This window comes from Aspergillus candidus (assembly GCF_002847045.1).
Source record: "Aspergillus candidus strain CBS 102.13 unplaced genomic scaffold BDW47scaffold_15, whole genome shotgun sequence".
In the NCBI taxonomy this organism is placed as follows: domain Eukaryota; kingdom Fungi; phylum Ascomycota; class Eurotiomycetes; order Eurotiales; family Aspergillaceae; genus Aspergillus; species Aspergillus candidus.
In genome coordinates, this window is record NW_020194020.1 from 128,577 (window position 1) to 153,497 (window position 24,921).

Sequence of the window (24,921 nt, forward strand, 5' to 3'; positions counted from 1 at the left end):
ACTGGATACCACTACTCTTTCTTCACACCTTGGATGGTGTATTCAGTGCCCAGTGTGGTCTATTTACTTACCTACTTAGCACGGTACTAACTAACCTTTTACCGAATACAGATACATAGCTACAGCTGAAGGACGTTCCATTCATCCGCGTCGCATTACCAACAAGAATGCTGCAGCTGCTGATGCAAGACAGACAGACAGACAGACACTGACTAAAGCTTTGCTGCTCTCTCCCCCGCCTCCTTGAATCCCCCCCGCATTGAGGGGTTTTCTTCTCTCTTTCCTTCTTCCTACCACCCCCCTTCTGCCCTGCTTGACCTCACGTCTACTTGCCCATGTCACTCACTGCTTCTGCTCGATGAGTTGCGCTTCTTCATGCCAGCTATGCGCCGTCCGTTTCTCCTGTCTATGGATTGAGGCATACATTCATACGGACGTTACTAACTCAAGCCGAACTAATGATCATATTAAATCACTTGATTTGATCTCCTAGCTTTTGGATCGCTAAAAAGCCATCGTGATGATGGCTGGCTGCACTAACGCCTAACTCGCAATGAATACCGACCCGGGGTCAATCACCCGGCCCCGGATTACGGGCCTGGGTCTCCCCCCTCTTGGTCGCCAAGTACACGGATAAATCGGGGTATGTTTCGTGTTTCGCCGCCGCGCACACTGCGTCTCGCATGTCCAATCGCAGCAAAACTGTCCAGCTGGAGCGGAGAGCATGTCGCGGTTTTTTGTTGTTTGTCACCTTCGTCCCACACAGCGACCTGTCTACTACGGTTCAAGACACGCCCCCGGCGCCTACTGCCATATCGTTGTCGTTACCATATGAACCCACCCGTGGTGGTATCGCCGTCGCCGATTTATTCAGCAAGACCGAGGTTCTCCTCGGCGGGCACCACACGGACGGTGTTGGTGTGGCCCTGGCCGCCGCGCCAGCCCTGAACGCAAACGATGTTGTCGCCCTTGTTGATGATGCCGAGCTTGAGGCCGTGAGAGATACCCCACTTGAGACGGCGGTCGACATCCTCCTGCCAGATCTTCACGTTGAAGTCGGGCTTCTTCTCGGGGAACAGGAAGGGCCAGACACCCCGGTACAAGTGAGAGTACCGCGAGGCGCGCGCGTTACGGGTGACCATCAAGATGGGGCAGACCGGGCGGTACTTGGAAACGAGACGAGCGGTGTGGCCACTGCAAAGAACCTGTTAGCGCTGAACCCGCCGAATCATCTAGGGACAGCTAAACCTACCTGGTGGTCAAGACAACAATCGCACCGGCGTTGAGCTCCAGACTGGCGCTGACCGCAGCCATGGCGATCGACTCCACCGTGCAGGTGGGACGAGGGGCCAGGTTACGCAGCTCATCGAAGACGTTGAAGTGAGGGGTGGCCACCTCGGCGAGCAGACAGGTCTCGGACATCATCTTCACAGCCTCTTTGGGGTAGGAGCCCTTGGCAGTCTCGCCCGACAACATGACACAGTCGGCACCGTCAAGGACGGCGTTGGCAACGTCGGACACCTCGGCGCGCGTGGGACGAGGGTTGTACGTCATGGACTCCAGCATCTGCGTGGCGCAGATGACGGGCTTACCCTTGATGTTACACTTGGCGATCATCATCTTCTGGGCGATGAAGACCTTGGGGGCGGGGATCTCGATACCCAGGTCACCACGGGCGACCATGACACCGTCCGTCTCCTCGAGGATCTCGTCAAAGTTGTTGACACCCTGCTGGTTCTCGATCTTGGCGATGATCTGGATCTCCTTGCCCTCTTCACCGAGGACCTCGCGGATGTGGCGGATGTCGCTTCCACGACGGATGAAAGAGGCAAAGATCATGTCGACCTGGTTCTTGCAGCCAAACTTCAGATCGCTGACGTCCTTCTCGGACAGAGCGGGCAGGTCGACGTCCGTGCCGGGCAGGTTGACACCCTTACGAGAGGAGATGTTGCCATTGTTCAGACACTTGACACGCAGAGTCTGGTCGTTCACGACCTCGAGCACCTCGAACGAAAGGATACCGTCGTCAACATAGATGAGCTTGCCCGGGGCGATCACCTTGGTGATGTTCTTGTAATCCAGGTACCTGGGACCAAGGTGTCAGCGCAACCTTTTCTCTTTCCAACGCGATCTACAGTTTGTGTTCCAGGAAAGCGACGGATTGTTTTTGAACCAAACCGCAAAGGTCGATTGGGAGGAACTCACATGTTCTGATCGTCGCTGCTGTTGGCATACTGCTCGTCGGTGGTGATGTTGAGCTCATGGCCCTCCTTGATGGGGATGTCCTTGTCCCCGGGGGTGTTACCGGTACGGATCTCGGGTCCTTTCTACGAGGCCGTCAGCGTTGTGTGCATGGAGGGGTAGTATGGTAGAGGGGAAACTCACGGTATCCAGGGCGATGGCCAGGGGACGACCGGTCTGGGTCTTGGCGGCCTCGCGGGCGTTATCGATAACGGATTGGTGGTACTGGCTGAGTCAGTGGACTAGACCCAACAGCGCGGAGGAGGGGTCGAAAAGGGGGGTTGCGCTCACCTCGTACGAGCCGTGCGAGAAGTTCATGCGAACCACACAGAGACCGACTCTGCGGAGGGCGTTGATCATCTCCACCGAGTTTGTCTTGGGGCCTGGGGAAGAGAGGCGGATGTCAGTGATTGAGTCCCGTCGCCCATTTGTCGGATGGAGGCGGGGTGCGTGGACAGAAGGACATACCGATGGTGCCAATGATGGAGGTGCGGCGGAAGTTCTTCGCAGGAACCATCTCCGTGTTCAGCTTGGAGAGCCACTCCAGCTTCATACGGTTGCTCAAATGATCGAGGGAGGTGCTGGCCGCCATCTTGCACGGATGATTCGGTCGATGTGGGTGGGTGGGTGAGGTAAGTGGAAGTGGATGGAGGGGAAGGTAAGGGAGGATGGGGGATAGATAGCAGGTCGTAGAGATTAAGAAGAATCAAATGATGGGGAAAGGGGGAAGAAAAGAAAAATAGGACGAGGGGTGAATGTCCAGAGAGAGGAAGCCGGTGAGCGGAGAGGGAGAGGAGAAGGAGAGAGAAAAAGAGGGAGAGACTAGGAAGAAGAGCTGGGGAGGGGCAGGATTGAATCCTTGGGTCCAATGTGTGTGCCCAGCGGAGAAAATGTTGATGGCCCGCTCTGCTATTAGCTGGCCGACTCTCCGGTCGGTCCTCCTCCGTTTTCACCATCACTGCACTATCAACTACATTATCAACTACTCTATCCCTCCCACGACTAGTGGAAGAAGTCTCATGGGCAAGTGAAATCGAGATTGAATTTTCACCCGGTCTACAGAATATCCATTATTCTACCCCGTCCACCATTTCAATGGTCAAGTCCAACAGCGATATGGATCTCCTTATCGGGATTGACGTTATCCCATCTGACCAGGACGATCACCTCCAGAATTGAGAAACGAAGAAGAAAAAAAGAAAGAACAGAAAAAAAGCAGACATCAATCTTTGATCCCGCACATGACAGGGTCATCAGCGGACTATGATCATATTAGTGTGAAAAGGCCCACCCGGTCGACCCAGAGAACACACCGTGGCCAAATCTTGGGTCTCCGTTCTGGGCATTCAATCGATCATCCCTTGTCCTTCCTCCTCCATGAGGTCGGTATGGCATGGAAGGCTCAGTAGAATGGTCGGTAATAAATCCCCAATGAGAAGAGAGAAGGGGGCTATCTCCCCTGTAAGACCGGCCAGTGGCGCCCATACAAGTCAAGTCTCAACGGTCCCACTACTGGATACATTCCACGTAGTGACCCGGTGGGTCTAGGATCAGGTACTTTTCAGTTTCCAGTCCAACCCGACCACGGTCTCCCGATCACCGACTCCATCTTAGGCTTGGTTGCAGCAGACTGAACGGAGTAAAAATCTAGTAATCGACTGGGAGGATGTTAATAATAATGCATGCATAATTGCAACTGATAGATGACTCATGTAGATGCATAATCTGAAACTCCGTCCCAGCCACACCGCCCAGCCCCCTCTTCACCGCCCTGGATCCAGCAGTCGCCCACGTCATGTGAGCTGGCCCGACTTCTTCCATTCTCTCCAACACGCGATCTCTATCTCAAGATCTGTCGGTCTCGAGCCATATCTCCACCAGAACACATCCTATCCTCAGTCACTCTGATTCTTACTCACTACTTCATACTCACTCACTCCACCCCCACTGAATCCTCCCGATCGACGATCTACAATCAACCGCCAGCCTTCAGTCATCATGGTAGGTCTCGTCGGTCCCTGCCTCTACCTAGGTGCTGGCATGGTAGCCAGCAACTGGATCGTTGGATGGGTACTACTACCACGGGCCTTGAATTGTTCGCATTCGAAGAATGACTTTGGATAATGGCTGACTCGCTTTGGGTACACGCTGCAGATCGGTCGACTTGGTCATTACGCTTTTGATGCCGTCTTGCGTACGTCTCCGTTACTTAATTCTTAACTCTTCAAGGCGACGAGATAAACTAACGTTGGTTGTATCATGCAGTCTCTGCCTTTTTGGCGGGCGTCAAGCGCTCCACTGGTCTTACGTAAATACTTACCCCTCCTTGTCTCTTATCGCTTATGGGATTGCTTTTGCTTGTCTATCAATCCGATCATACACCCTGATCGTGTTATGAAAGAAAGAAACCAAACTAACAGGTTCGCCTCTGCGTCCCTCTGGCCACCGGAGGGATCGCGCGGGGTCTGTCATAGCCCCAGTCTACAATCCGACAAAATCACCGATAACAAGGACTTTAAGAAGTGGATCGATAGCTACCTTGGTGTGGGCGAGTGGGTGATGGATCAGTCTGTTGCTGTTCTGGGTACTTCCAGCTTTTTTGAGCGCAAGCGGTGAGAGTGCGCTGTCACAACATGGTCCTCTCCGTCTGCGACTGCCGTTGGATGTCTTTTCTTTCGACTGGAATTGGCTTGGTCTAGTCTGTCGGAGATCTCGATCTTATACAGGGCGAACATGCTAGGCTAGAGGTCAGTTCTCGACTGTCAGCTAGCTGTTCATGATTGATGACTGTTTTTTATTTTTCATTCCCTCTTTTTGTCTGTACTTTTGTTTCCATTCTCGGGTTCATCTCATTCACCCACCATTCTGATCTCTATATCCTTCATGATACTGCTTTTTTGATCCCGAGTTTCACCAACAATGGCGTTAGACATGGGTTTTTCTTCTTTTTTTCACCCTTTTTTGCTAGTGCACTTACTGCATGCCTGGATCTTCTTCCCAGAAGACTCTCAGCGAATGTCTCTCTTCTAGCACATTCGCATGTACATACATAAGTATGCCAGTCAGTCAAGCCAAGTCAAGTCAAGCAAGGACATAACACACTCCACTGATACTAGCTTTAAAGCTAGGTAACTACTATCTATCTATCATCATTGCACGCCGTACCACTCCGTAGAGACCATCCTGCCCAACAACCCAGGGAACCTTCGGCCCCTTATCACACATGAAACAAAACTGTAACACAACTAACCCCCCACAAGCCTATAAAATTCAAGAATCACGTCCCAGGGGGGGAGTTGTATTCGGTTCATAGTGGGGTTCGTCCGCACGGACTGTCACATCCGTTCCGTTCATTTACCCCTCTGTCAGATGGACCTTGTGTGGAGAGAGGAGGTAGGTAGGGTAGGTAGATACTGGTAGGGTAGTGGGGTACACTCGGTGGATATCTAGGTAAGGGGTGGGGAATACACTCCCTTACGTGAGATGTGAGATGTCATTGATCTTTGTGGGTTTGCACTTGTCTAGGATAGAGGGTTCATCCATCTTTGGCTCATGTGCATCTATCTCTGGCAAGTAAGGCAAGGTACAAGATATCGGCCTCCCAGACTGTTGCCATTACTAGGAAGGCACTTGCTTTTATCCAACACCTTCTGTCTTTCTCTCTCTCTAGTAAGTGAGTATGCTTACGATCATCGAGTAATTGACTTGCATAAATAGAAAGAAAAAAGAGAAAAAGAAAAAGTACATTCATGACTATACCCTTCCGGGTACAAAAGGGATGCCATATCTCGTTAGTCGTAGTCGTGGTCGTAGTCATAGTCATAAGTCACAGGGACGATGTTCACGTCCGAATCAGCGCGTCGATATCCAGTCGGCGGAAATAGGTAATATGGCCCATGGCTTCCCAGTAATGGGCCATGTAGTCGGGGGAAATCAGGATCAGCTGCGAGTTGATGAATGTGTCTGTGTTGTACGCGAGTCAGCACGAACATGTCATTTGTCGAAATTGGGGTTTTTTTTTTTTTTTTTTTTTGGTTATTCAGGGATGGATGGGCTTACCATCGCGAAAACCTAGGCCCGCTACGTGGCCCCTACTGCGCACGATCCGGGACCCTTGGAAGAGGGCTTCCTCTGCGACCCGGATGAAGCCGCCTGGGCCGATGTCGTCGGAGATGAATGATATCTCGCCGCGGGGGACGTTCGGGTCCCCCGTGAGTTTGATTCCCATGAGGCTGCCGCGCTGGATTGGGCCGCCGTCGTGGGGCTCGGTCTCGCTCGGAGGTGGGGTCAGGTCCTCGCTGGGATCGCCTTGCATGAAAAGTAAGAACTCGCAGCCGTGCGCCGCGTAGTCCCCCACCCAGATGCCCTGGTACGGTTTTTCCGGGGTCGGCGTGTAGAGGCTGGGATCTAGCGTGGCGTAGGTCGACAGGGTCTCCCCCCGGCTGAAGATGGGCATGCCCATACGGAGATGTGCCCACCGCCGGATCCGAAATGCATGTTCTGACATCTGCGTCAGCTGGCGCGGGGGCTGGTCCCATTCCGACTGCTGGGTGTCGGCGTCGCGGTGGACGCGGACGCTGCTGGGGATCGCCGGCGGCGGCCACTGCTTGGTGGGGTCGGGGTCCAATGGCTGCTCGCTGGAGCAGAGGAGGAACGCGTTGGACACATGCTGCATCTCGAGGGGCAGGGGCATCCGAGTCTCGCCATGCAGGTAGCGCGTGGGTCGGCCCTCCCGCTGGTTCTTCAGAAACAGCACGGGGTCGTCGAGCCAGAGGCTAACCTTGGGATGGAAGTTCTGAACGATGACGTCCGTATTCCACTCCCAGGTTTGGAAGTGATTGGTGCGCCTCTCCGCGATGATGCGGTAGGCCTCGATGACCCCGCGTCGGTTGTCGTAGCGGGCGAGGATGAGGTTCCCGGTGTGCTCCGTATCCGAGAACCAGATCTTGTGCTGCGGAATGAACCAGCAGGGATGGTGGGCGATATAGAGACTGCGAAAGGAGTCAAAGGGACCCGCATCGTTGATCTTGTCCGGGAGGTAGGAGTTGATCAGGCTAGCCCACAGCCGATCGTTGGCTGCGTGTTTGGCGAACGAGCGACATGTGGCTGACACCCGCGCGAGGTCCTGCGCCGAGAGATACGACAGGATCTGCAGGAGGAGCTCGAGGGGGAGCTGTTCGAAGGGCGATTTGACGACGCGATGGATACTGTTTTCCATGTCGGACATGGGGAAAGGCAGGTCCTCCTCTTCTTCTACCTCCTCCTCCTCCTTGTCCACCATCGGAGAGGGGTAGTGGTGATGGGGTGGCCCCAGGGTTGAGACTGAATACCAGGTCGCCGACACCACGGCCATCGAGGGATTGTTGGGGGAGTAGACGAGGTGACGAAATGGACGACCATAGATCACCGCGTAGCTAGCGATGGGGGAGTGCGAAAGATGCCCGTGTTTGGGTAACTAACCTCTGCGCCCAATATACAATCATCGGGGGGTTGATGATGGAGGAAGTAGCGAGGGAGAGGATCAAGCGAGAGATCGCTGGGTGAGACCGGGTTGACTTTATCGTAATCGCTGAGAGGCGTAGGTATCGATGTCGTGGCAATCCGTCATCCACATGGATATGTTCGATAGAGTTGGTTGATAGAAAGGAAAAACGGGGAAGTACTGAGAATAGGTAATTGCAGGAAGTTGGCGGTACGACAAACCAAGAGTCCTATGACATCACGGAGTATTCGGATGAAAACAAAAGAGGGGTCTCTGCTTCTCGTGTGATCGGGGAAGGTCTGTGGAATTGAGACCTCTTTCTTTTCATTCTTTTCATTCTTTTTCTCTTTGTTGGACCATCTGGATCGGTCGGATTGGACTGATCCAAATATATAACCCAAAAGACACCAATGGACGCGTTGGAGAGGACGAACTAGACCAGGACAATAAAGTTGTGATAGAGAATACTCAGGGAACAAGACCCTCCCACTGTTATTGTCAATATTATCCCATACCCGTTATAATATAGAATTAGATTAGAAAGTAAAAAGTAATATAAAATAGGATGTAAGTTGTAAAAAAAAAAGAAAGGATAAAAAAGAAAAAGAAAAAAAGAAGTGGTCCCAGTGAGGCTCGAACTCACGACTTTAGAGTTATTAGCTCTACACTCTAACCAACTGAGTTATAGGACCCGGTTATTGTGAACCCAATTGAGTCTGTGCATTATGATGGACCCTTACTTCCAAGGATCGTCGCTTATCGCTTAGAATCGAAGCCAAGTGGAAGCCGGTTCGCAGTACGTCTAACCCGATCATCCTCAACTGATTGGCCCTGCTTTCTGCAAGCTGGCCTCTAGAATAGTGGAGAGCCCCGGATATTACACTCGTCTCAACGAGGGGTCAGAACGATGATCCAAGGCGGGTTGTCGGGCTGACAAGAAACCCAGTGGCCCCTGGATGAGATTACCCTGTGTAGGGACCCCGTACGCAGTCAGCGCAATTGCCTCCTCTCCCCCCTTCTCAATGACGACGGAGTACTGAGTACTCCGTACTAACTCCAAGTATGGAGTCTATGGACCAAGGATGGTCGATGCGATCATGATTGTCAATGACGCGAGGGACCTGGACGTCCGATCGGGACGGGACGCGATCCGTTCCCAGATCTTGCAAGGGGATCCCATCATGCCAGCAATCAATACCCTGCCTTGGTTTCCAGAACAGTAACGGTCAATCAATAGTGGCTGACACTAGAAGACCACCCCAAAGGGGGGGAAATTCTGGAATGGAAGAGGAAAGTGGATTACGGAGGATGCCGGGGAAGACCAACTCGTCGAAACGGGGAAGACGCCCAAGAAGGATTGGGTTTCTATTTTTGTTCTGATGATGATGTTCGATTCTCTGGAAAAAGTGTATCCTTCCATTAACCCAGTGGATCATTGCCCATCCCATTAATAAGAAGAATTGTTTGAAACCAACTCCCATTAATCTGACGCCGCGGATCCGACCCCTGAAACGGCTGCCTGAGGCCCGCGCCGCCGTGTCCCACCATCGGACTTTCTCCTTTCCTTCTCCTCTTCCTCCTCCTCCCTTCACTCTCTTCCCCTTCATTATTCTTATGCCTTGACTCATTCCTTCTTTGACTGGGTGAACCGATCTATCATGTTTTGGGCCTTTCTTGCATGGTCTCACTTGCTTTGATCTCCCTGCGTCCCTTTCTCTCCTTTCTGTGTTTATATCACGTCACCCTTCCCCCCCCCCTCCGGAAAAAGACGCGTCCTGCATCTTCCCCCTCCCCCAAATCCCCCAGCGACCGTCGCCCTGTCGGTTTGCGAGCGGTTGGGTTTGATCATTGCACATAATAAAAACAACAGCTCGGAGCAATCTCCCATCAAGCTTGCTTTCGTTCATCACCCCGCCGCTGGCGCCTAAAAAGTATCCCATCGGACCACGTTGCCCACCGTGAGAGGCTCATACGGCGCCCGCCCCCCGCTCTCTTTGAGTCAGTCCGGGTCGCATTCGTCGCGCTTACAGGAAATCATGACCGACACCGGTGCTCATCCGGGGGTGAGGAATCTGTTGGCCAGGTTCGAAAGTGGTCAGAGTACCACCACCACCTCTCCGCCCTCCCGGGGTCGATCCCCCGCTGGATCGGATAACTCGGGCTCGAGTAGGCCCTTGTCCAAGGTGCGCGCCAGCTTCATTGCTGTCGATGGCGTCGTGCAATCCAGTTCTCCCGGTACGAACAGGGTCCGAAGCTACAATTCGGATGATCTGGAGGCCAGTGCCACCCTGAAAAGCCCACTGTCTGCGTCGCCCACCAGAAACCCGGTTGTGGCTTCTCCCGAGGATGGTGTGGACCATTCCGCCAAGGATAGCCCCCGGAAGGTGGGATCAGAGCCTGTTAAGCTGCCGGTAGTGGAGACAGAGAAGAAGACCCCCGAGGTGAACACGGCGCCGAACAAGGAAAACCAGCCCACCGACCATTCGACCACCGAAGCGACGCCCCAGAAGGCCACGAAGACAGTGACCAAGCGGCCATCGACCATTCAGGTTCGCAAGACGGTCCCCAACAAGGCTGCATCCAAACCCGCCGCCAAGTCATCGTCCAATCCACGGACCCCCACGTCCCCAGCACACCCCAGCGACAACGAGAAGGCTTCGCGACCGGCGCGGACGACCAAGCCGGCTGCGAGCGAAGCGCCGAAGGCGGCAACCCACAAGGCTAGCCGCACGGCCCTGAACACCACGGCCAAGCCGACGGCGCGTCCCCCTCGATCCTCGATGCCCGCGCGGGAGACGGCAAGACCGGCCGCAGCACCCCCCACGCGCACCACCAAGCCGACCCGTACCCCTGCTACTACGACCACGACTTCGAGCCTGTCTCGAAAGCCCTCCTCTTTGAAGCCTGCCAGCAACGGAGCCCAGCAGCGCGCGACGACCCCGAGTGGTGCGAAGCAAGCGTCGAAACAAAACCACGTCGAACGACCTCAGTCCCGAGTCAGCAGCAATGGCAGCAGCTCGCGACCGGTTGATGAAGGGTTCTTGGCCCGGATGATGCGGCCAACCGCCAGTTCGGCTAGCAAGGTGCATGACAAGGACGCCAAGAGCCCTCCCCGGGCCTCGAAGCCCTCCCGCGCGCCGGTCAAGAAGGTTGCCCCCAAGGCCACCTCCCGTGCAGTCCCGCCCAAGGAAAAGATTGCGCCGAAGAAACCCTCGGGGGAGAAGCTGGTGGCCGCGCCAGTTGAGGCGAGCCAGCCTACCCGGACTCCGAGCCCCGAGAAGGCTTCTGAGCCTGCTACCGATGTTGAGCCTAAGGAGTCGGTCGGAACCATTGAGGAGTCGGCCCCCGCCGTCGAGGAGTCCCATCCCTCGTCCGTCGAAGCGATCGAAGAGGAGCCCGTGGCCGAGGTGGCAACCGATGACGCTCCTGTCGAGTCATCTGCTACTCCTGAGGTGACGGCTGATGCTGTCTCCACTCAGGACGAGCCCGTCGCGAATGTGACGGAGGCCCCGGTCGAGCAGACCCCCGAGCTCTCCTCCCCTGTTCCCACGGAGCAGCCTATCTCTTCTCCGGAGATCAAGGCGCCTGAAGCAGTCGAGCCCGTCGCGGAAGTCCCTCAAGTCACCGAATCCGTGAAGCCCAAGGAGCCGGCCATTTCCGAGTCGCTGGTGGACACGGACGTTGAACCCGTTGAGAAGCCCAGCGAGAAAGCTGGCGAGAATCAGGGTCAGGTTGATTTCGGTATGGACATGCTTAGCTTGATCTAGGTCTTGAGTCTAACTTGTACCCCAAGGCAATTGAGTCTTCCTGTCTACGGTTCCTCCAAACCCTCCCTCCTTAACTGCTTTCAAACTTCCCCCCTTCCCCACCTTGGGGTTTTCACGTTGACGGTCTGTGCATCAAATTTATACCCCGCGAAAGCCACGATGAACAGCAGCACATGTCATCTTCAAATACTTTTACACTTCGATGTCCTTTATTGATTCTCTTCTTCTTCTTCTTTTTTTTTTTTTTTTTTATTCTACCATCCATTTTCACTTTTTGACTTTTTTTCATTATTTAACGGATTCAGACGGGTCATCCATGTACCATATGAACCCGGATGGCGCCCGAGGACGGATGCATGCCAGAGGATTGACTTGGAGGAGTTGCTTTAGGTTTTCTTTTGATGGGTTTAGCGTGATCCCCAGCATCTTTGCATATGTCCTGTAGGAGTCGATTTAGGGTTTTTGTTGTTTTATTCTCTTCTCTTCTCTTTCTATTCTTCATTCTCCTCTACTGAGGTGTGCTTCATTTTCTTCGATTCTAGTGATATATACTTTGCGTTACATTCTGGTAGTATAATTTGTTGTCGTATTTGAGTCTTTCTCGCTGTCTATCTGGAAGTCATCCTCGGGACTCACTAGTCATTCGAATAAACCACCTACATAGTAAAATTATACCCTACTCCGAAGCGCCAATCATAATACAAAGAGAACAGAAATCGAGATATCACAACTCGGACAAGGAAGAGACCCTACCAGAACACAGACCCAGAGTATAATATATAAATAAACACTATCCCCAAGATGATAAATCAAAGCCTCTTCTCCAACTTCTTAAACAGCCGACTCACGCCCTGTTCCACCCGGCTTGCGCTATCCTCCAATTTGCGCGGGCGCGAGCCCGGGTTCTGCACTGCCTTCTGGGCGTATTTCTGGTGTTTAGTGCCGGCTTCGGCTTCGGTGGGACGGTAGAGTTGGTTGTGAATGTCGTAGTCGCTGCCGAAGGATTGTTGTCGCTGGGGGGTTGAGTCGTAGGTGTAGTTTGAGTAGCCGCCGACTGGGGGCGGGGGTGGGGAAGATACGGGTTGTTGGACTTGAGTGGTTGGTGGTGGTGGTGGTGCGGGGGCGTAGAGACCCGGGGACTGTTGGGGTTGGCTGTATAGGTGTGCGTTTGGGTCTCTGGGTGGAGGGGCGAAGGACATTGGTCCTGGTGGGGTGGGGGCTGCTGGTTGGGTGCTGCCTGTGAGGAATGAGGGCGTGTATGACGGGACGCCTGGCGGGCTTTGCACGGATGATCGGGAGGATAGAGAGGCGGAGTGGGTTAGGCCTGGGGCTGGTGGCAATCCGGTACTTGGGGGTAATCCGGCGCTGGGGGGCGGTGATACGTAGCCTCCCGGCATGCTGTTGTAGGGCAGACCTGCGCTGGGTGGAGGGGGTGCATAGCCTGCTGGTACGGCGCCGGTGAGATGAGGTGGAGGCGAGTGTGGAACGCCGTTGTGGACAGCCGCTGCTGTAGCCAGTCCTGTACCATCCCCTGCGTCAACTGGAGGTGGCGTTTTCTCGCGATGTTGGATGGGCTCCGGTGCAGCGGGTGCCGCGGGATTGTAGGGCAAAGGTGCACATTGGGGGGACTCCCTTTGAGTTTCTGCAGGGGGCTGAGGTGTAGTCACTGTCTGCTGGGCTGGAGGGGACGGTCCACCGAGCGGAGGCGGGGGAGCCGGCGGAAGAGCGCTGGGAGGAGCGGCTGTCTGGAATGTGGACACGGGCGTTGAGGAAACACTTTCTCCGCCAGGGCCCCGGGTATGTCCATGCTGGTAGGCGGGATCAGTGATGGCTATATTCTCCAATTGTTGCACAACCGGGTTGACGGTGCTCTGCGGGGGAGGCGGGTAGGGGTGCCGATCCGTTGAGATATTCGTCTGGGGGAGATACGCCTCGACCAGATCGAGAAATTGAGTGACATCGTCTTGGGTCCAGAAGTAGATATCTAGAGTATGGAGGCGCAACAAGGCCCTGGATGCGTCACGCGGATCACCGCTCGGCAACTTCCACTCGGAGGCACCCGTAGCGCCTGGAGGAGGAGGAAAGGCCTGCTGGTGCTGGTCTCGTGTCTCCCCCCCCACAGTCAAAGTACACAGGGTGGGGAAGTTGGTGGAATGGAGAAAGTGAACATTGTCCAGGCCTAGACTATGATTAGCTTGGCCACATGCAAGTCACTGACACCGGAATGATCATGGACCAACCTCCATTGAACGCATCCTGTTCTGGAGAGCCAGGATGGTTTGCTACTTCAAGCCTGGTCTTACGCTGGGTCGCATTGTGATAGAGATAGAGATATGAGCCTTTATCAAACCGATGCTGCAGTGGTTTGGGGGTTGGTTCGGTGAAGTAGTAATGGATATCCGCAAAACTACACAGGAATTTATCAGCACGACTTCATACTCTCCATTGACAGAGACAGATCAGTCACTGCGGGGTAGCAAGAGTCAGCACTCACACTGTCAACAGACGCTCTTCCCCCGGCAATGGAGGCATGGTGGTTGATCAGAGGATATATGGTTCCAAGAGGCACAAGGCAAGATGGTGTTGGAGAAGAGGAGGAGCGTCACAGGCCATGGTGAAATAAATAGCAGGCAACCGCAAAAAAACAGCGATCTCTGCAAGAAGCTCTTGGGATGAGGGGAAGGATTCAGGAATTCGCCTGTGAGAGAGAGGATTGGGAAGGTCGGCGGTTACAAGAGCGCTTCCAGAGGCGTGACAGGGCTGTGATAGGTGCATAACGTGCATCTCGTGCATACTCCGTATCGGCCAATCATAATCCTTCTAGCCTGGGGCATTGACTCAAGGCACTAAGGCATGAAGATACTAAGGCATAAAGGCATCAAGGCACCAAGGCAGGAATGCGGAGCGGAGGCCGGCGTATCGTGTCTCCGAAAATTTCATCTGGGCTTCCCGTCTGGCTCGGGCTGGGTAAGTGTAGACTGCTGTTCAATTGAGTCCTATCATAACAACCTCGATTCCGAAGGGGAGTTTGACACTCGCAAAGGTATATATCTGAATAAATCTACACTTTGATCATTCAATTGCATGGCTGACATCTCCATTCCATCCCTAGTCACCGCAAAATCTCCCGAGTCGCAATCCCCAGAGCCCCGATCGCGCCTTTTGCTTTCCCCATCACGATCCATCATGTCTCTCGTCAACCTTTCTCACGTCTGTTCGCATTTGAACAATGCGTGCAAGGCCCGTCTGGCCGTCACCTCGATCCCCAACTCCAACCTCCACCTGAAGCTCAGCCACGCCCTCCAGAACTCTGGCTATATTTCCTCCGTCATCCGAGGCGGCCCGACCCCCCCTCCGAAACACACCATCCTGGGTACTCCGACTGTTAGCGATGGTAACGCGGGCGTGGAACCCGTGACGCAGGACAATGTTGCCTCTCGACGACTGTGGCTGGGCCTGAAGTACTGGCAGAGCGAGCCCGTCCTGGGGAAGATGACCATGATCAGCAAGCCGACAAGACGGATCACGATCGATGTGACTGGACTCCGACAAGTCATTCGAGGCGAAAAGTATCAGACGGTGGAGGGTTTGCGGTCGCCGGGTGAGAACCTGTATCTGTCGACGGATCGGGGCATCATGGAAGCGCGTGAGTGTGTTGAGAAACAAATAGGCGGATTGGTTCTGTGCCGGGTTCAATAGGTTGCTGACCCGCGAGGATAAAAAGGAAGAGGGACCTGGGTTGTTCCGCTTCCTGGATGCGTCGTTGGATTTTGCATTTACCCCGGAGTTTGGTCAGTCGCGATGTCTCCTCCCATGCTTTGTGTATCTGATGTTTGCGACTGTTGGGATGGATACCTTGTATAGTAACATACGCTCGAATTCATGTATCATTCTTTGATCACTAGTATTGGTGGTACTTTTTCTTCGTAGCACGATGTTCATGGTGGACGTGGGTCGCGCCAGTAAGCCCTCGGTTGCGATGGGTGGAATGGATGGAGTAACGATGTGATGGGGTCGTCCGCATCTCCGCTCCCTTCCAACCATCCAAGGGATGGACAGTGGGCTCCTCAACTACGTTCAGCCTCTTCGACAAGCAGAACAACGCGAATATTCCGTCGTACTCCATTGTCTTTCCACCTGCCATTCTTGATTACAATCATCTCATATCGGAGGTCCTATCAAGGGTTGAATATCCCCTCCCCGGGCGGGCCCACCGCAGGAAGATACATACTACGCCTATGAATAGAAGCGAATAAGAGGCGGCACAGCGACAGGATTACCCAACATGTCCGTAAACCAGGTTCCCTTGAAAAAAGTCCTCATCTCAGGGGGAACTGGCTTTGTGGGTGCAGCCACCGTCCGAGCACTGGCAGAGGCCCATCCAGAATGTGCCATCACCATTATAGACCTGCAGCCCCCTGGCACCACGCATGTAGTGCCGGGTGGAATCACCTTCTTACAGGTCGATGTCACCAACTTAAATGAAGTCCGCAGAGCCTTTGAGCAGGCCAAACCGGACCTCGTCATCCACACAGCAGGCGTCGTTCCGCCGCTCAGCGAGCGCTTCGGACGAAGACTGGAAAAACATGCTTGGAGGGTTAATGTCCAAGGGACAAGGAATATGCTGGATGCGTCCAAAGAGGCCAACGCAGAGGGTTTCATCTACACTAGCAGCTGCTGCGTGGTGGTTGATTGCCTGGGTTTTCCATACCACAACATCGACGAGCGATGGCCCATCCCCGCTTCCTCCCTCATCTACGGCGAATCCAAGGTTGGCATTTCTCCAAAACCTGTCACCCTATCATTTAATGACGAACACGGAACAAATCCTTTAGGCTGCCGCAGAAGCAATGGTTCTCCAGGAGTCAAGCGGCACGATGGCCACCTGTTCGCTCCGTCCATCCGTCCTGTGCGGGCCTGGTGACTATCAGTTGCTGCCTTCGATCCATGCATGCATCGCCAAGTACGAGACCTTTTTTGTCATTGGGAATGGCTCAAATCTATGGGACGTGACGTATGTCACCAATGTCGCGGATGCTCATGTCCTGGCAGCCCAGAACCTGATGTCGTCGAAAACCGCCGCCGGTGAGGCTTTCTTCATCCAGAACAACGAGCCCATCACCTTTCGGGACTTTTGCCTGGCGATATGGGCTCACTTTGGGCACACGCCGCCCTTTGAGGTCCACATCCCCATGTTCCTGCTGTACCTGGTTGGTTGGCTGTGTGAATGGCTGACCTGGTTCTTCGGCACGTCGACGAGTCTGAGCCGCGGCAGTGTCCGCGATGCATGCTCGATCCGGTACGCCAGCGGCGAAAAGGCGAGACGGATACTAGGCTACCAGGCTCGTGTTGGAATCGACGAAGGCATTCGGTTAAGCTGTGAGGTAAGTTCATGTCCAGTGATGCTGGCCCTTCTGTCGTTTTCCTCTTGGGCAAACAGCTCTGTTGACCTGTCCGGTCCAGGATTATGCCCGTCGCATGGGAGTAGAGCTCCCTCCAAAGGCAACACGCCCGAAAGAGGAATGATGTTGGGATAACCAAGGCTGCTGAGAACTCGTCATGCACCGATATCGTCGTTCGTCCGTCTAACGAATGGGTTACACTGCCACGGCATCGTGAACGGTCTTGTGCCCATGTCGATGACGGATCATCCTCAGCGTCGAATCCGCTATCCGCTGTCCCATCGTTGCACTGCCCAATGGGCTGAAACAACTTACGCCATATTCTTTGTCCTATGTTACACTGGTTCAGTTACGACTGTGTTTGCTTATCCAGGCGCCCATCACGGGATTATCAGGTAACAATATCGCTGATATGGGATGTCCCAAGTTCCAACATTCTTGCGATACAGATCTGTACTCTGGAGTGGATCAGTGGTGACTAAGTAAATGTTTAAGATTTATTTATTTATTTGTATCTCGCTTCTAGTGTGCTCTCTGTTCCGTTCTTTCCGATCTCGAATCATCGATGGGCGTCTGACAACTCCAGCACGACCGATTGATTGTTTGACAACCCGTGCGGCCAGCGATCGGAAATCGCATTCCAATCCATAGGAACGGATACCCACACCAATGGTAAATATGGGTAGAGTCCCTCTTACAGCAATCAAAATAATCCCGCACATACAGATCTATGGATCCGGGCAGAACCGACAATTGAATTGTGGGTCTTCCATGTTGGAGACCTTTCCCGGAACCCTCTTGGAGCACTGCTCATTGCGAGAAATGGACAGGGAAGACTGGCTGATACTGACCAGCCCGCAGTTTGGGCAACAAGACCTGCAGTGACGTGTATGCCCAACATGTCCAGAGCGGCCAATTTGCCAGCCGGGGGTCGTAGATCCATGCTCTCCACAGTCGCGAAAATCGGAGTCAGGCCGCCATCAGCTCTCTGCAACCTCTCTCTCTTCGAAACGCTGGGGGCTAAATGACTACAGCACAAGCTCACAAGCCTGTGAAAGGTGAAAGATCTGGAGGATTATAGCGGGTGGTCATGATGAGAATAGGCTTGCCCAGGCCAAGCTAGACCAGCCGGGGATCAACATGGAGGTTGGAAGTTTCCCCACCTAGCCTAGCTTGGGGCCGTGGGATAGTAGACGAAGAAGGTTGGAGCGATGAGCTGTCAGTCGAAAATCCAAGTCGAGGGATGCGGTGGCGGCGAGGTTTTCTGAGAAATTGATTACTAGATGCTTGGTAGAAGAAGCGCTAGTCGAGACGGGAGGAGCATTATCGTCCTGAGGAATCAGGCCAATGCCTGCATCACTGACCCGATCAGGATCGGCTTTCATCCTCCGTCCAGAATTCTCCACTTTTCCCTTTCTCTCTCCACTCTCCATCTCTCCTCTCTCTCTCTCCAGAGTCCAGAGGGTCTTCGGCCATCTTTCTTCATCCTTCCAGGGCTCCCCCGTCTCTCAGCAATGGATTCCTCTTCGGGCGTCGGTGGAGAAGCACCATTACTATTACAAAACTCAAAATTAGAAGCGTCCTGCGTTGTCATTCACTGACCAGCAACTCCGAAGGGAGCCAAGCCATGGAGCGACAGCCTGTCGCCCTGCCTAGTGGATACTCATGCCCGCCCTGCTGAAATCCTGAGATTGCTGCCCAAAACCCTATGCATCTGTCATGGATTCTGTCTTTCAATCCTCTTGGAAATTTTACCCCCCATCGTGAGGTCCTAGTTTCTTTTCGGGGTACGATCATCACGCCAGAATTAGCCACGTTTGGTCCTTAGTTGATGTTCTCGACTCTCCTTCCGGGTTCACCCATGGGGAAGACCCTCCCAAGAAGCAGTGTAGCCAATCCGCTTGATGGAGTAATGTGAGACAGAAGACGGGCTGGATGGCTGGACCATGGCGCGCAGTCCTGGTTCTTACATGCCCTACTATAACGAGGGTTATCCGTCATCTTCATTGTTGCTAAGACCTTGGATCCAATCTATCGCATCGGACCCTTGTCATGGAAAAGAAAAAATGAGAAAAACAAGGGGGGTGGGGAAAGCCGATCTAATTCTCGATTGGCATCCTGGTTATACCGATGGTCGTATATCGTCGTCAACTCACTTATGCTTCGGATAATTCTCGTCGAAGAATAGGAACGGATGTCCGATTGCTTCCTTGCCGCTGTCTTGACCACTGATGTCGGGTCCTTAATGCCCTGCCTGCCGTCTCCTCCTCATCCTCGTGGGACTGACAGACTGCTGAGCTTATCTTGCGCTCTCACGATTGGGCGCTCATCCTCTTACCTTATTATTCATCTTTAAATCGGACTATTCAATAGCGGCATTCCAGACTGCAGTGAGGCGCCGTCTTGGAAGGCCTCTCTGCCTTGCCTGTCCAGAACATCCATATAATAATCATATCGAACCCTCTTCCCCCCGTTTCACTTCCTGTCATTCAATTATCTCCTCCCTTGTCTTGCTCCAACCGGCCTTCTGTACCTGTAGCATGCCACCGGTTGCATCGCCTCCCTTGGTCCCGATGTCGTCGAGCTACAGTTATTTCTCTGGAACGTCAGGCAGTGGCTCCTATACAACTTCCCTCGGCAGTGAATCGGATTCTTGGTCTCGCCATAGGTTAGCTTTAGCGGGCATCCATCTTTCCTCCTCTCCCCACCTTGTTCTACCTTAGCGTCCGTCGAGAGAGGCTCACGTCTCGCAGTGGCCCCATACCCCAACACCCCCAAGTCTACACGAATTCCGGCGATGCTTCTGTGGCCTATAACCCAAGGTACCCAATCATCTCGCGTCGCTCGCCTCTGTTGCCCCTCTCTGCAAATGCGCCTTATCATACTGAGAACTTCGGCGTCGTTCTATCTAGCTCAAAGAGATTATCCCCTCCACATCGTGACTGTGGTCCTATAGACACTTCGATTGCCGCATCGAGGCCTGCGAAGCAAGTCTCACCCGACTTTGAATTCCCAACTCCGTACAATGGCCTCCCGATGACGTCGCATGCGCCGGGCAATATATCCATCACTCCCGCCGGTCCTTTTTCACGTCCCCCTTCTCTCTACCGAGAATGGAAGCACCCGGCTTGCCTCCCGCCAGAGGCTCTCCAGCGAGAGACCGAACTGGTCAGACCGGTGGAGAATGCGGATTATTTGGTAGAGCGACCCAGTCGGCGGACCGCTTCTAAGGGCAGTGCGCGATACCACTCGCAAAGACGCCCGTCGAACCGGGATGAATTTGATGGCCCCCATCAGTACCTAGAGATGCCGTCTCAGCGCATGATATTGGCGCAGGCAAGGGATCTGCCTCATCTTCCTACTAATCTTGATATCTCAGAGCAAGATCAAATTTTATCGACAGTGAATGACCGCCTGTCGCAATGCGCATTTGACTTTGTCGCGAAGTATCGGTTTCCGATTCCACTGGAACCGGACAAGAGACAGGTGAGAGTTCCCTCAGATCGTGAGTGGACTGAATGGGTATATCTCTTGAAAAGGCTGGCCACCAAGCGCCGCATCCCTGCCAGGGTCTTGTATAACGGCCAGATCAAGCAACTCGTCACCGTGCTGGAGAACTCCCTGGAGATGAGGCATGCTGCCAAACATCAGTCCAGACCCATCAAGGATGATCGGAATGTGCTGCAGTTGATTTCCGCTGGCACCCAGGTGGCCAAGATCCTGAAGGATGCCAATACCATGGACTCCCTTGATCGTCTCTATGTTGAAACCGAGAAGCGCATCCAGGACCGACGTAACCGCCGTGTGAAATTTGCCAGCCCTTGAGCAAATGTTGGTCTCCACCCAGTCTCCGCGTTTTTGTGCCTACGATGTCTTTTCGTATACTGGCCCTTTTACCCTCCGCCACGGACCTAGTTTTCTTGAAAGCCACCGTGTTTACCCCCATCCCACGGTCCCGCGGGATTTAATTTTTACCTAGTGGATGCCATGCTCAGGAATGACCTGGCTCTGGAACTTCTATTTTTTTGTCCTTGGATTTCCCAACTCCATGGCTTCCCATTTGGTTGGATCTAGGCCTCCCTCTCGGGCCTCCATGGATAAGGGTAGCCGCCTTTTGCCCCGGATGTGGATCCAGCCTTTCTGCTTCAGCCCCTGCTAGTCCCCGATGTTCCCCACTGGCCATTCGAATGATGAAGCTATAGAGATTCGATGCCATCGACTAATGGTGGTCGATTGACGTGCACTTTATGATTATGATTATCACCTTCAGCCCTATCTACGATACCGTCTGGTCCCTACCCCGTTGTTGGTTTATATTTTCCACTTTTCTTTCAATACTTAGTGGAGGGCGTGCTACTTGAGTAACTTTGTGGTTCTTTTTTCTTCTAGTTTTGCGATGATAGCCAAACGGCCCCTGTTGTTATGTACAATCCTGACCAAATGACCAACATGGTAGCCCTTGCTATCCCTTGTGTCAATATTAGTTGGTGACCTGGATGGATTTTGAGACTTCATGTGATTTTACTCTTATGCTGTTATACCCGATTGTTATACGTTCAGGGTCGTGACTATTGGAATCTGATTTATGTTTCTGTTGGTTGGGATCTGTTGTCAGACATTTGTACAAGGGAAAACATGAAAGGAGGAGCGTCGTTGGGCATCAACAGCAATCACCCTTAAGGTGCAATTGCAATTGATGGATGGAAACTCACACCTTGATGCCTAGTACTGGTTGTGGTTAGGGGGGGGGTTGTTTTCGTGGTTGCCATATGTTAGGGCAGGCCGAAACACAGATGTTCACGGAGTTTCCTCTGATCTCCAGCTTCCAGGAATTGGTGATACCAGCTACACCGTGCTGCTCACTAACGTCAGCTCTAACGGCAGGTAGTGTTAAAAGAAACTTTTTGCAATGATAAAATACTGAGACTGTGTTAAGCCAGAGCCACTGCCAATGACAGATGACTGCCTCCAACAGAGCTGGCTTTATCCGCTACTACCGGACCTTGTCAACCTTTTGGAGGACCTGACTCACATTTGTTGACCTTGGAGCCTACCACTGTCTGGAACTAATGCGCGGTTTGATCTTTATGGGTTACTCCTGCATAGGCCTTGCATACTATGTGCAGTATCACAGAGGGCCCCCGCAGGAGAGGAGCGCAGGTGCGTACGGTCAGATGTGTCCATTATATTATTAGACGATGTTGGATCATCAGCATAGTGTATCTCCCTTTGATCCTTTACTCATAACCTTGTCATCTTCAGACTAATCATTAGTCGTTTGATATGATATTCGGGATATCAAATTGAATACAATGAATCCCGATCAGGAAAGGCGCCGTATCGGCCGATCGGGTCAGGGCGGGGCCTAAATTGCCTTGAAAAGCTTAGCGCCGAGCGGTGTTCCAGCCGAACAGCCGATCCAGCCAATGAGAATCCGGGAAAACCATCAGCCCCTCGCGCCTCCGCAGCTTATCAGCACGTGATGCGGATTGATGCCCGAGGCCACAAACAAGAGATCGAGTGCGACTCATCGCCTCCTTCTTCTCGACCTTTTACTACCGTGAACTCCTCGCATTTGAAGAAAGGCGCACACGGCGAGCAAGCGGGTGAATGGGATGGCGATAGCTAAAAACCCCACAGAGACATCCCCGTTGCTGGGATCCCAACGCAACGGCAATGCGACCCTTGATCCTGCCTCGACCGGCGCCATCTGCAACTCGGACCCCGAGGCACCGTGCCCGGTAGATGGGGAGGGGACGACGCCAGACAATGAGGTCGATGATCACAGGAACAAACTCAGATACATTATCCCCGCGATATCGATTGGTGTATGGACTCAATTTGCTCTATTAGGGCCCCTCTTTCGGCTACAAACTGACACAATTGCCCCAGGTCTTTTTGTCCGCGGCGGACCAGACGATCATCGTCGCCAGTTATGGGCAGATTGGCAGCGACCTTGAGGCTCTCAACCTGACCAGCTGGATTGCGACGTCGTATTTCCTGACGCTGACTTCGTTTCAGCCGCTGTACGGCAAGCTGAGCGATATCTTTGGCCGCAAGGGTTGTTTGTTGTCGGCTTATGCTATTTTCGGCGTGGGCTGTTTGTGCTGCGGCCTCGCGCAGGATATTTACCAACTCATTGCTGCCCGTGTATGCACTGCTGAGCAAGAGTCTTGTTGTTCCTGTGGAGAAACGCTGACGCGATCTGTGTTCTAGGTTTTTCAAGGTATTGGTGGCGGCGGCATGACGACTGTTGTCAGTATTCTTATGAGTGACATCGTCCCTCTTCGCGAACGGGGTGTCTGGCAGGGTGTTATTAACATCATCTTCGCGACTGGTTCGGGGGTTGGTGCACCGCTCGGTGAGTACATACGCACTAATCATTTTCATTCGTCCTTGTACTGATTGGAGAAGGTGGAATCCTGGCCGATTTCGTTGGCTGGCGATGGTAAGACAGTCCTATGATGTTTCTAGCTAGTCTGAAGATGACGCCTTCTCTAACATATATCACAGGGCATTCCTTGCGCAGGTGCCACTTTGCATCCTCGCTTTTATAGCTGTCACGGTGATGCTGGAACTGCCTCCCCGTGAAGACAGTCACTGGAAAGACAAGCTTCGTCGCATTGACTTCCCCGGCGCTATTGTGCTTGTTGGCGCCGTCCTGGGCTTTCTTGTCGGCCTCGACCGGGGAAGCAATGTATCCTGGTCGATGCCAACAACTATCGTTTCTCTTAGCGTCTCCGCCGTTCTTTTTGTGCTGTTCATTGTTGTTGAGGTCTTCTACGCGGCAGAGCCATTCGCCCCCGGTCATATCATCTTCGACCGGGCCTTCGTTTCCAGCTACGCCTGTAACTTTTTCAGCTTTGGCGGTTGGCTTGCTGCCCTCTTTTACATTCCATTGTATTTCCAGGCCGTCGATGGCGTGTCTGCCACTGTTGCAGGCTTACGTCTCCTCCCAAGCATCTTCGCCGGCGTTTCTGGGTCGCTTTTTGCCGGATTCCTGATGAAGTGGACTGGCAAATTCTACTGGCTGACAATCATTGCCTACGCTCTCCTCACCATGGGAATGTCCATCATCTTCCTTTCCTCCGGGGCCGCTCAGGAAAGTCTGGTGTGGATGATCATGGGAATGGTCTTCTCGGGCTTTGGAAATGGCATCGGCGTTACATCGACCTTGATCTCTCTCAGTGAGTCCTCATTGACATGTGGCTATGCGCTTGCTTTCTCACACATACTTACCCCTGCAGTCTCGAACTCAACACCCGAAGACCAGGCCGTGGTGACCGCCTGCTCATACCTCTTCCGATCCCTAGGCTCTGTCATCGGTCTCTCCCTGTCGTCCACCGTGGTCCAACAGGCTCTTCGGACCCGGCTGCGCTCTGCGTTACGCGACAGCAAGGACGTCGATCAGATTGTTGATGGGGTGCGGCAAAGTCTCGATTATATTAGAACCCTCGATCCGGCCGTCGCAAGAATCGTCCGCGACTGCTACGGGTGGGCAACGAACAAGGGCTTTGCGTTCTTGTTTTTCGTTGTCTTCTTTGCTTTCTTTAGTAGTTTCTTCATCCGTGAGAAGAAGTTGTCGCGTTGAACAGGACACTAAACAGGTTGCATAGGGGTTTTTCTTATCTTTTTATTTTATTTTTTGTGCTGAGATTGGACGAAGGCGATTCAATACAGCATAAAAGTATAGAGTATTTAAAATAGCTGTTCGTGAGGAACCTGGGTATTGATGATCAAGGGTGCTGCTCTACTGGATTTGGACAGACTCAGATATATAAATACCGTGGGAGCAGTACTCAGTGGAGAAAAGTATGTTTCAAATCATGACTTGTCCATAGCTTGAATTCAAAACTATCGCTTTTTCATTGAGACTATATTACGACCATGAGTTACTCTAATCTGAATGTTCTATAAAATTTTTGATTGCTTTTATAGAGGTGATTGAGTAATGGTAAGCTACTGTTCGAGACGAAGGCGGTCTCCAGTCTGTCCGCCTTTTATCCCCGGACTTTGATTTCGCATCGAT

At 53.1% G+C, this 24,921-nt stretch overlaps 10 protein-coding genes and 1 non-coding gene across 11 annotated transcripts; 6 read left to right on the top strand and 5 right to left on the bottom strand.

Annotated features, from left to right (window-relative positions):
* Positions 1-401: 401 nt before the first annotated feature.
* On the bottom strand, positions 402-3,355 carry BDW47DRAFT_16385 (pyruvate kinase CDC19). Its single transcript, XM_024818348.1, has 6 exons — positions 2,710-3,355; positions 2,533-2,624; positions 2,386-2,466; positions 2,206-2,327; positions 1,253-2,086; positions 402-1,194 (listed from the first exon to the last, which is right to left on the bottom strand). Exons 1-6 carry the CDS (start codon positions 2,831-2,833, stop codon positions 867-869), a joined length of 1,581 nt encoding a protein of 526 aa, XP_024673116.1. The 5' UTR covers positions 2,834-3,355; the 3' UTR covers positions 402-866.
* A 725-nt stretch (positions 3,356-4,080) lies between these two features.
* Positions 4,081-5,347, top strand: BDW47DRAFT_103692 (DUF1748 domain-containing protein). The gene is made up of 4 exons (XM_024812134.1): positions 4,081-4,242; positions 4,396-4,435; positions 4,507-4,549; positions 4,716-5,347. Exons 1-4 carry the CDS (start codon positions 4,240-4,242, stop codon positions 4,855-4,857), a joined length of 228 nt encoding a protein of 75 aa, XP_024673117.1. The 5' UTR covers positions 4,081-4,239; the 3' UTR covers positions 4,858-5,347.
* A 325-nt stretch (positions 5,348-5,672) lies between these two features.
* On the bottom strand, positions 5,673-6,274 carry BDW47DRAFT_103696 (uncharacterized protein). The gene has a single exon (XM_024812135.1). It carries the CDS (start codon positions 6,062-6,064, stop codon positions 5,792-5,794), a length of 273 nt encoding a protein of 90 aa, XP_024673118.1. The 5' UTR covers positions 6,065-6,274; the 3' UTR covers positions 5,673-5,791.
* On the bottom strand, positions 5,673-8,265 carry BDW47DRAFT_103697 (F-box protein). Its single transcript, XM_024812136.1, has 2 exons — positions 6,301-8,265; positions 5,673-6,204 (listed from the first exon to the last, which is right to left on the bottom strand). Exons 1-2 carry the CDS (start codon positions 7,592-7,594, stop codon positions 6,083-6,085), a joined length of 1,416 nt encoding a protein of 471 aa, XP_024673119.1. The 5' UTR covers positions 7,595-8,265; the 3' UTR covers positions 5,673-6,082.
* A 76-nt stretch (positions 8,266-8,341) lies between these two features.
* BDW47DRAFT_t60 lies at positions 8,342-8,415 on the bottom strand. The gene has a single exon. It is a non-coding gene; the product is annotated as a tRNA-Ile (tRNA).
* Positions 8,416-10,480: 2,065 nt separating this feature from the next.
* Positions 10,481-11,699, top strand: BDW47DRAFT_103699 (uncharacterized protein). The gene is made up of 2 exons (XM_024812137.1): positions 10,481-11,464; positions 11,517-11,699. Exons 1-2 carry the CDS (start codon positions 10,504-10,506, stop codon positions 11,522-11,524), a joined length of 969 nt encoding a protein of 322 aa, XP_024673120.1. The 5' UTR covers positions 10,481-10,503; the 3' UTR covers positions 11,525-11,699.
* Positions 11,700-12,094: 395 nt separating this feature from the next.
* BDW47DRAFT_16477 (uncharacterized protein) lies at positions 12,095-14,194 on the bottom strand. Its single transcript, XM_024818349.1, has 3 exons — positions 13,985-14,194; positions 13,731-13,897; positions 12,095-13,669 (listed from the first exon to the last, which is right to left on the bottom strand). Exons 1-3 carry the CDS (start codon positions 14,020-14,022, stop codon positions 12,300-12,302), a joined length of 1,575 nt encoding a protein of 524 aa, XP_024673121.1. The 5' UTR covers positions 14,023-14,194; the 3' UTR covers positions 12,095-12,299.
* A 279-nt stretch (positions 14,195-14,473) lies between these two features.
* Positions 14,474-15,385, top strand: BDW47DRAFT_103703 (mitochondrial 37S ribosomal protein uS8m). Its single transcript, XM_024812138.1, has 2 exons — positions 14,474-14,533; positions 14,603-15,385. The coding sequence occupies exon 2, from the start codon at positions 14,677-14,679 to the stop codon at positions 15,187-15,189; it is 513 nt and encodes a 170-aa protein (XP_024673122.1). The 5' UTR covers positions 14,474-14,533; positions 14,603-14,676; the 3' UTR covers positions 15,190-15,385.
* Positions 15,386-15,543: 158 nt separating this feature from the next.
* Positions 15,544-17,197, top strand: BDW47DRAFT_16492 (NAD(P)-binding protein). The gene is made up of 3 exons (XM_024818350.1): positions 15,544-16,261; positions 16,326-16,874; positions 16,954-17,197. The coding sequence occupies exons 1-3, from the start codon at positions 15,776-15,778 to the stop codon at positions 17,014-17,016; spliced, it is 1,098 nt and encodes a 365-aa protein (XP_024673123.1). The 5' UTR covers positions 15,544-15,775; the 3' UTR covers positions 17,017-17,197.
* Positions 17,198-18,741: 1,544 nt separating this feature from the next.
* Positions 18,742-20,757, top strand: BDW47DRAFT_103707 (uncharacterized protein). Its single transcript, XM_024812139.1, has 3 exons — positions 18,742-19,560; positions 19,646-19,714; positions 19,805-20,757. Exons 1-3 carry the CDS (start codon positions 19,433-19,435, stop codon positions 20,715-20,717), a joined length of 1,110 nt encoding a protein of 369 aa, XP_024673124.1. The 5' UTR covers positions 18,742-19,432; the 3' UTR covers positions 20,718-20,757.
* A 1,498-nt stretch (positions 20,758-22,255) lies between these two features.
* On the top strand, positions 22,256-24,741 carry BDW47DRAFT_16526 (putative MFS multidrug transporter). Its single transcript, XM_024818351.1, has 6 exons — positions 22,256-22,720; positions 22,785-23,042; positions 23,109-23,253; positions 23,307-23,340; positions 23,406-24,079; positions 24,140-24,741. Exons 1-6 carry the CDS (start codon positions 22,508-22,510, stop codon positions 24,481-24,483), a joined length of 1,668 nt encoding a protein of 555 aa, XP_024673125.1. The 5' UTR covers positions 22,256-22,507; the 3' UTR covers positions 24,484-24,741.
* The last annotated feature ends 180 nt before the right edge of the window (positions 24,742-24,921 follow it).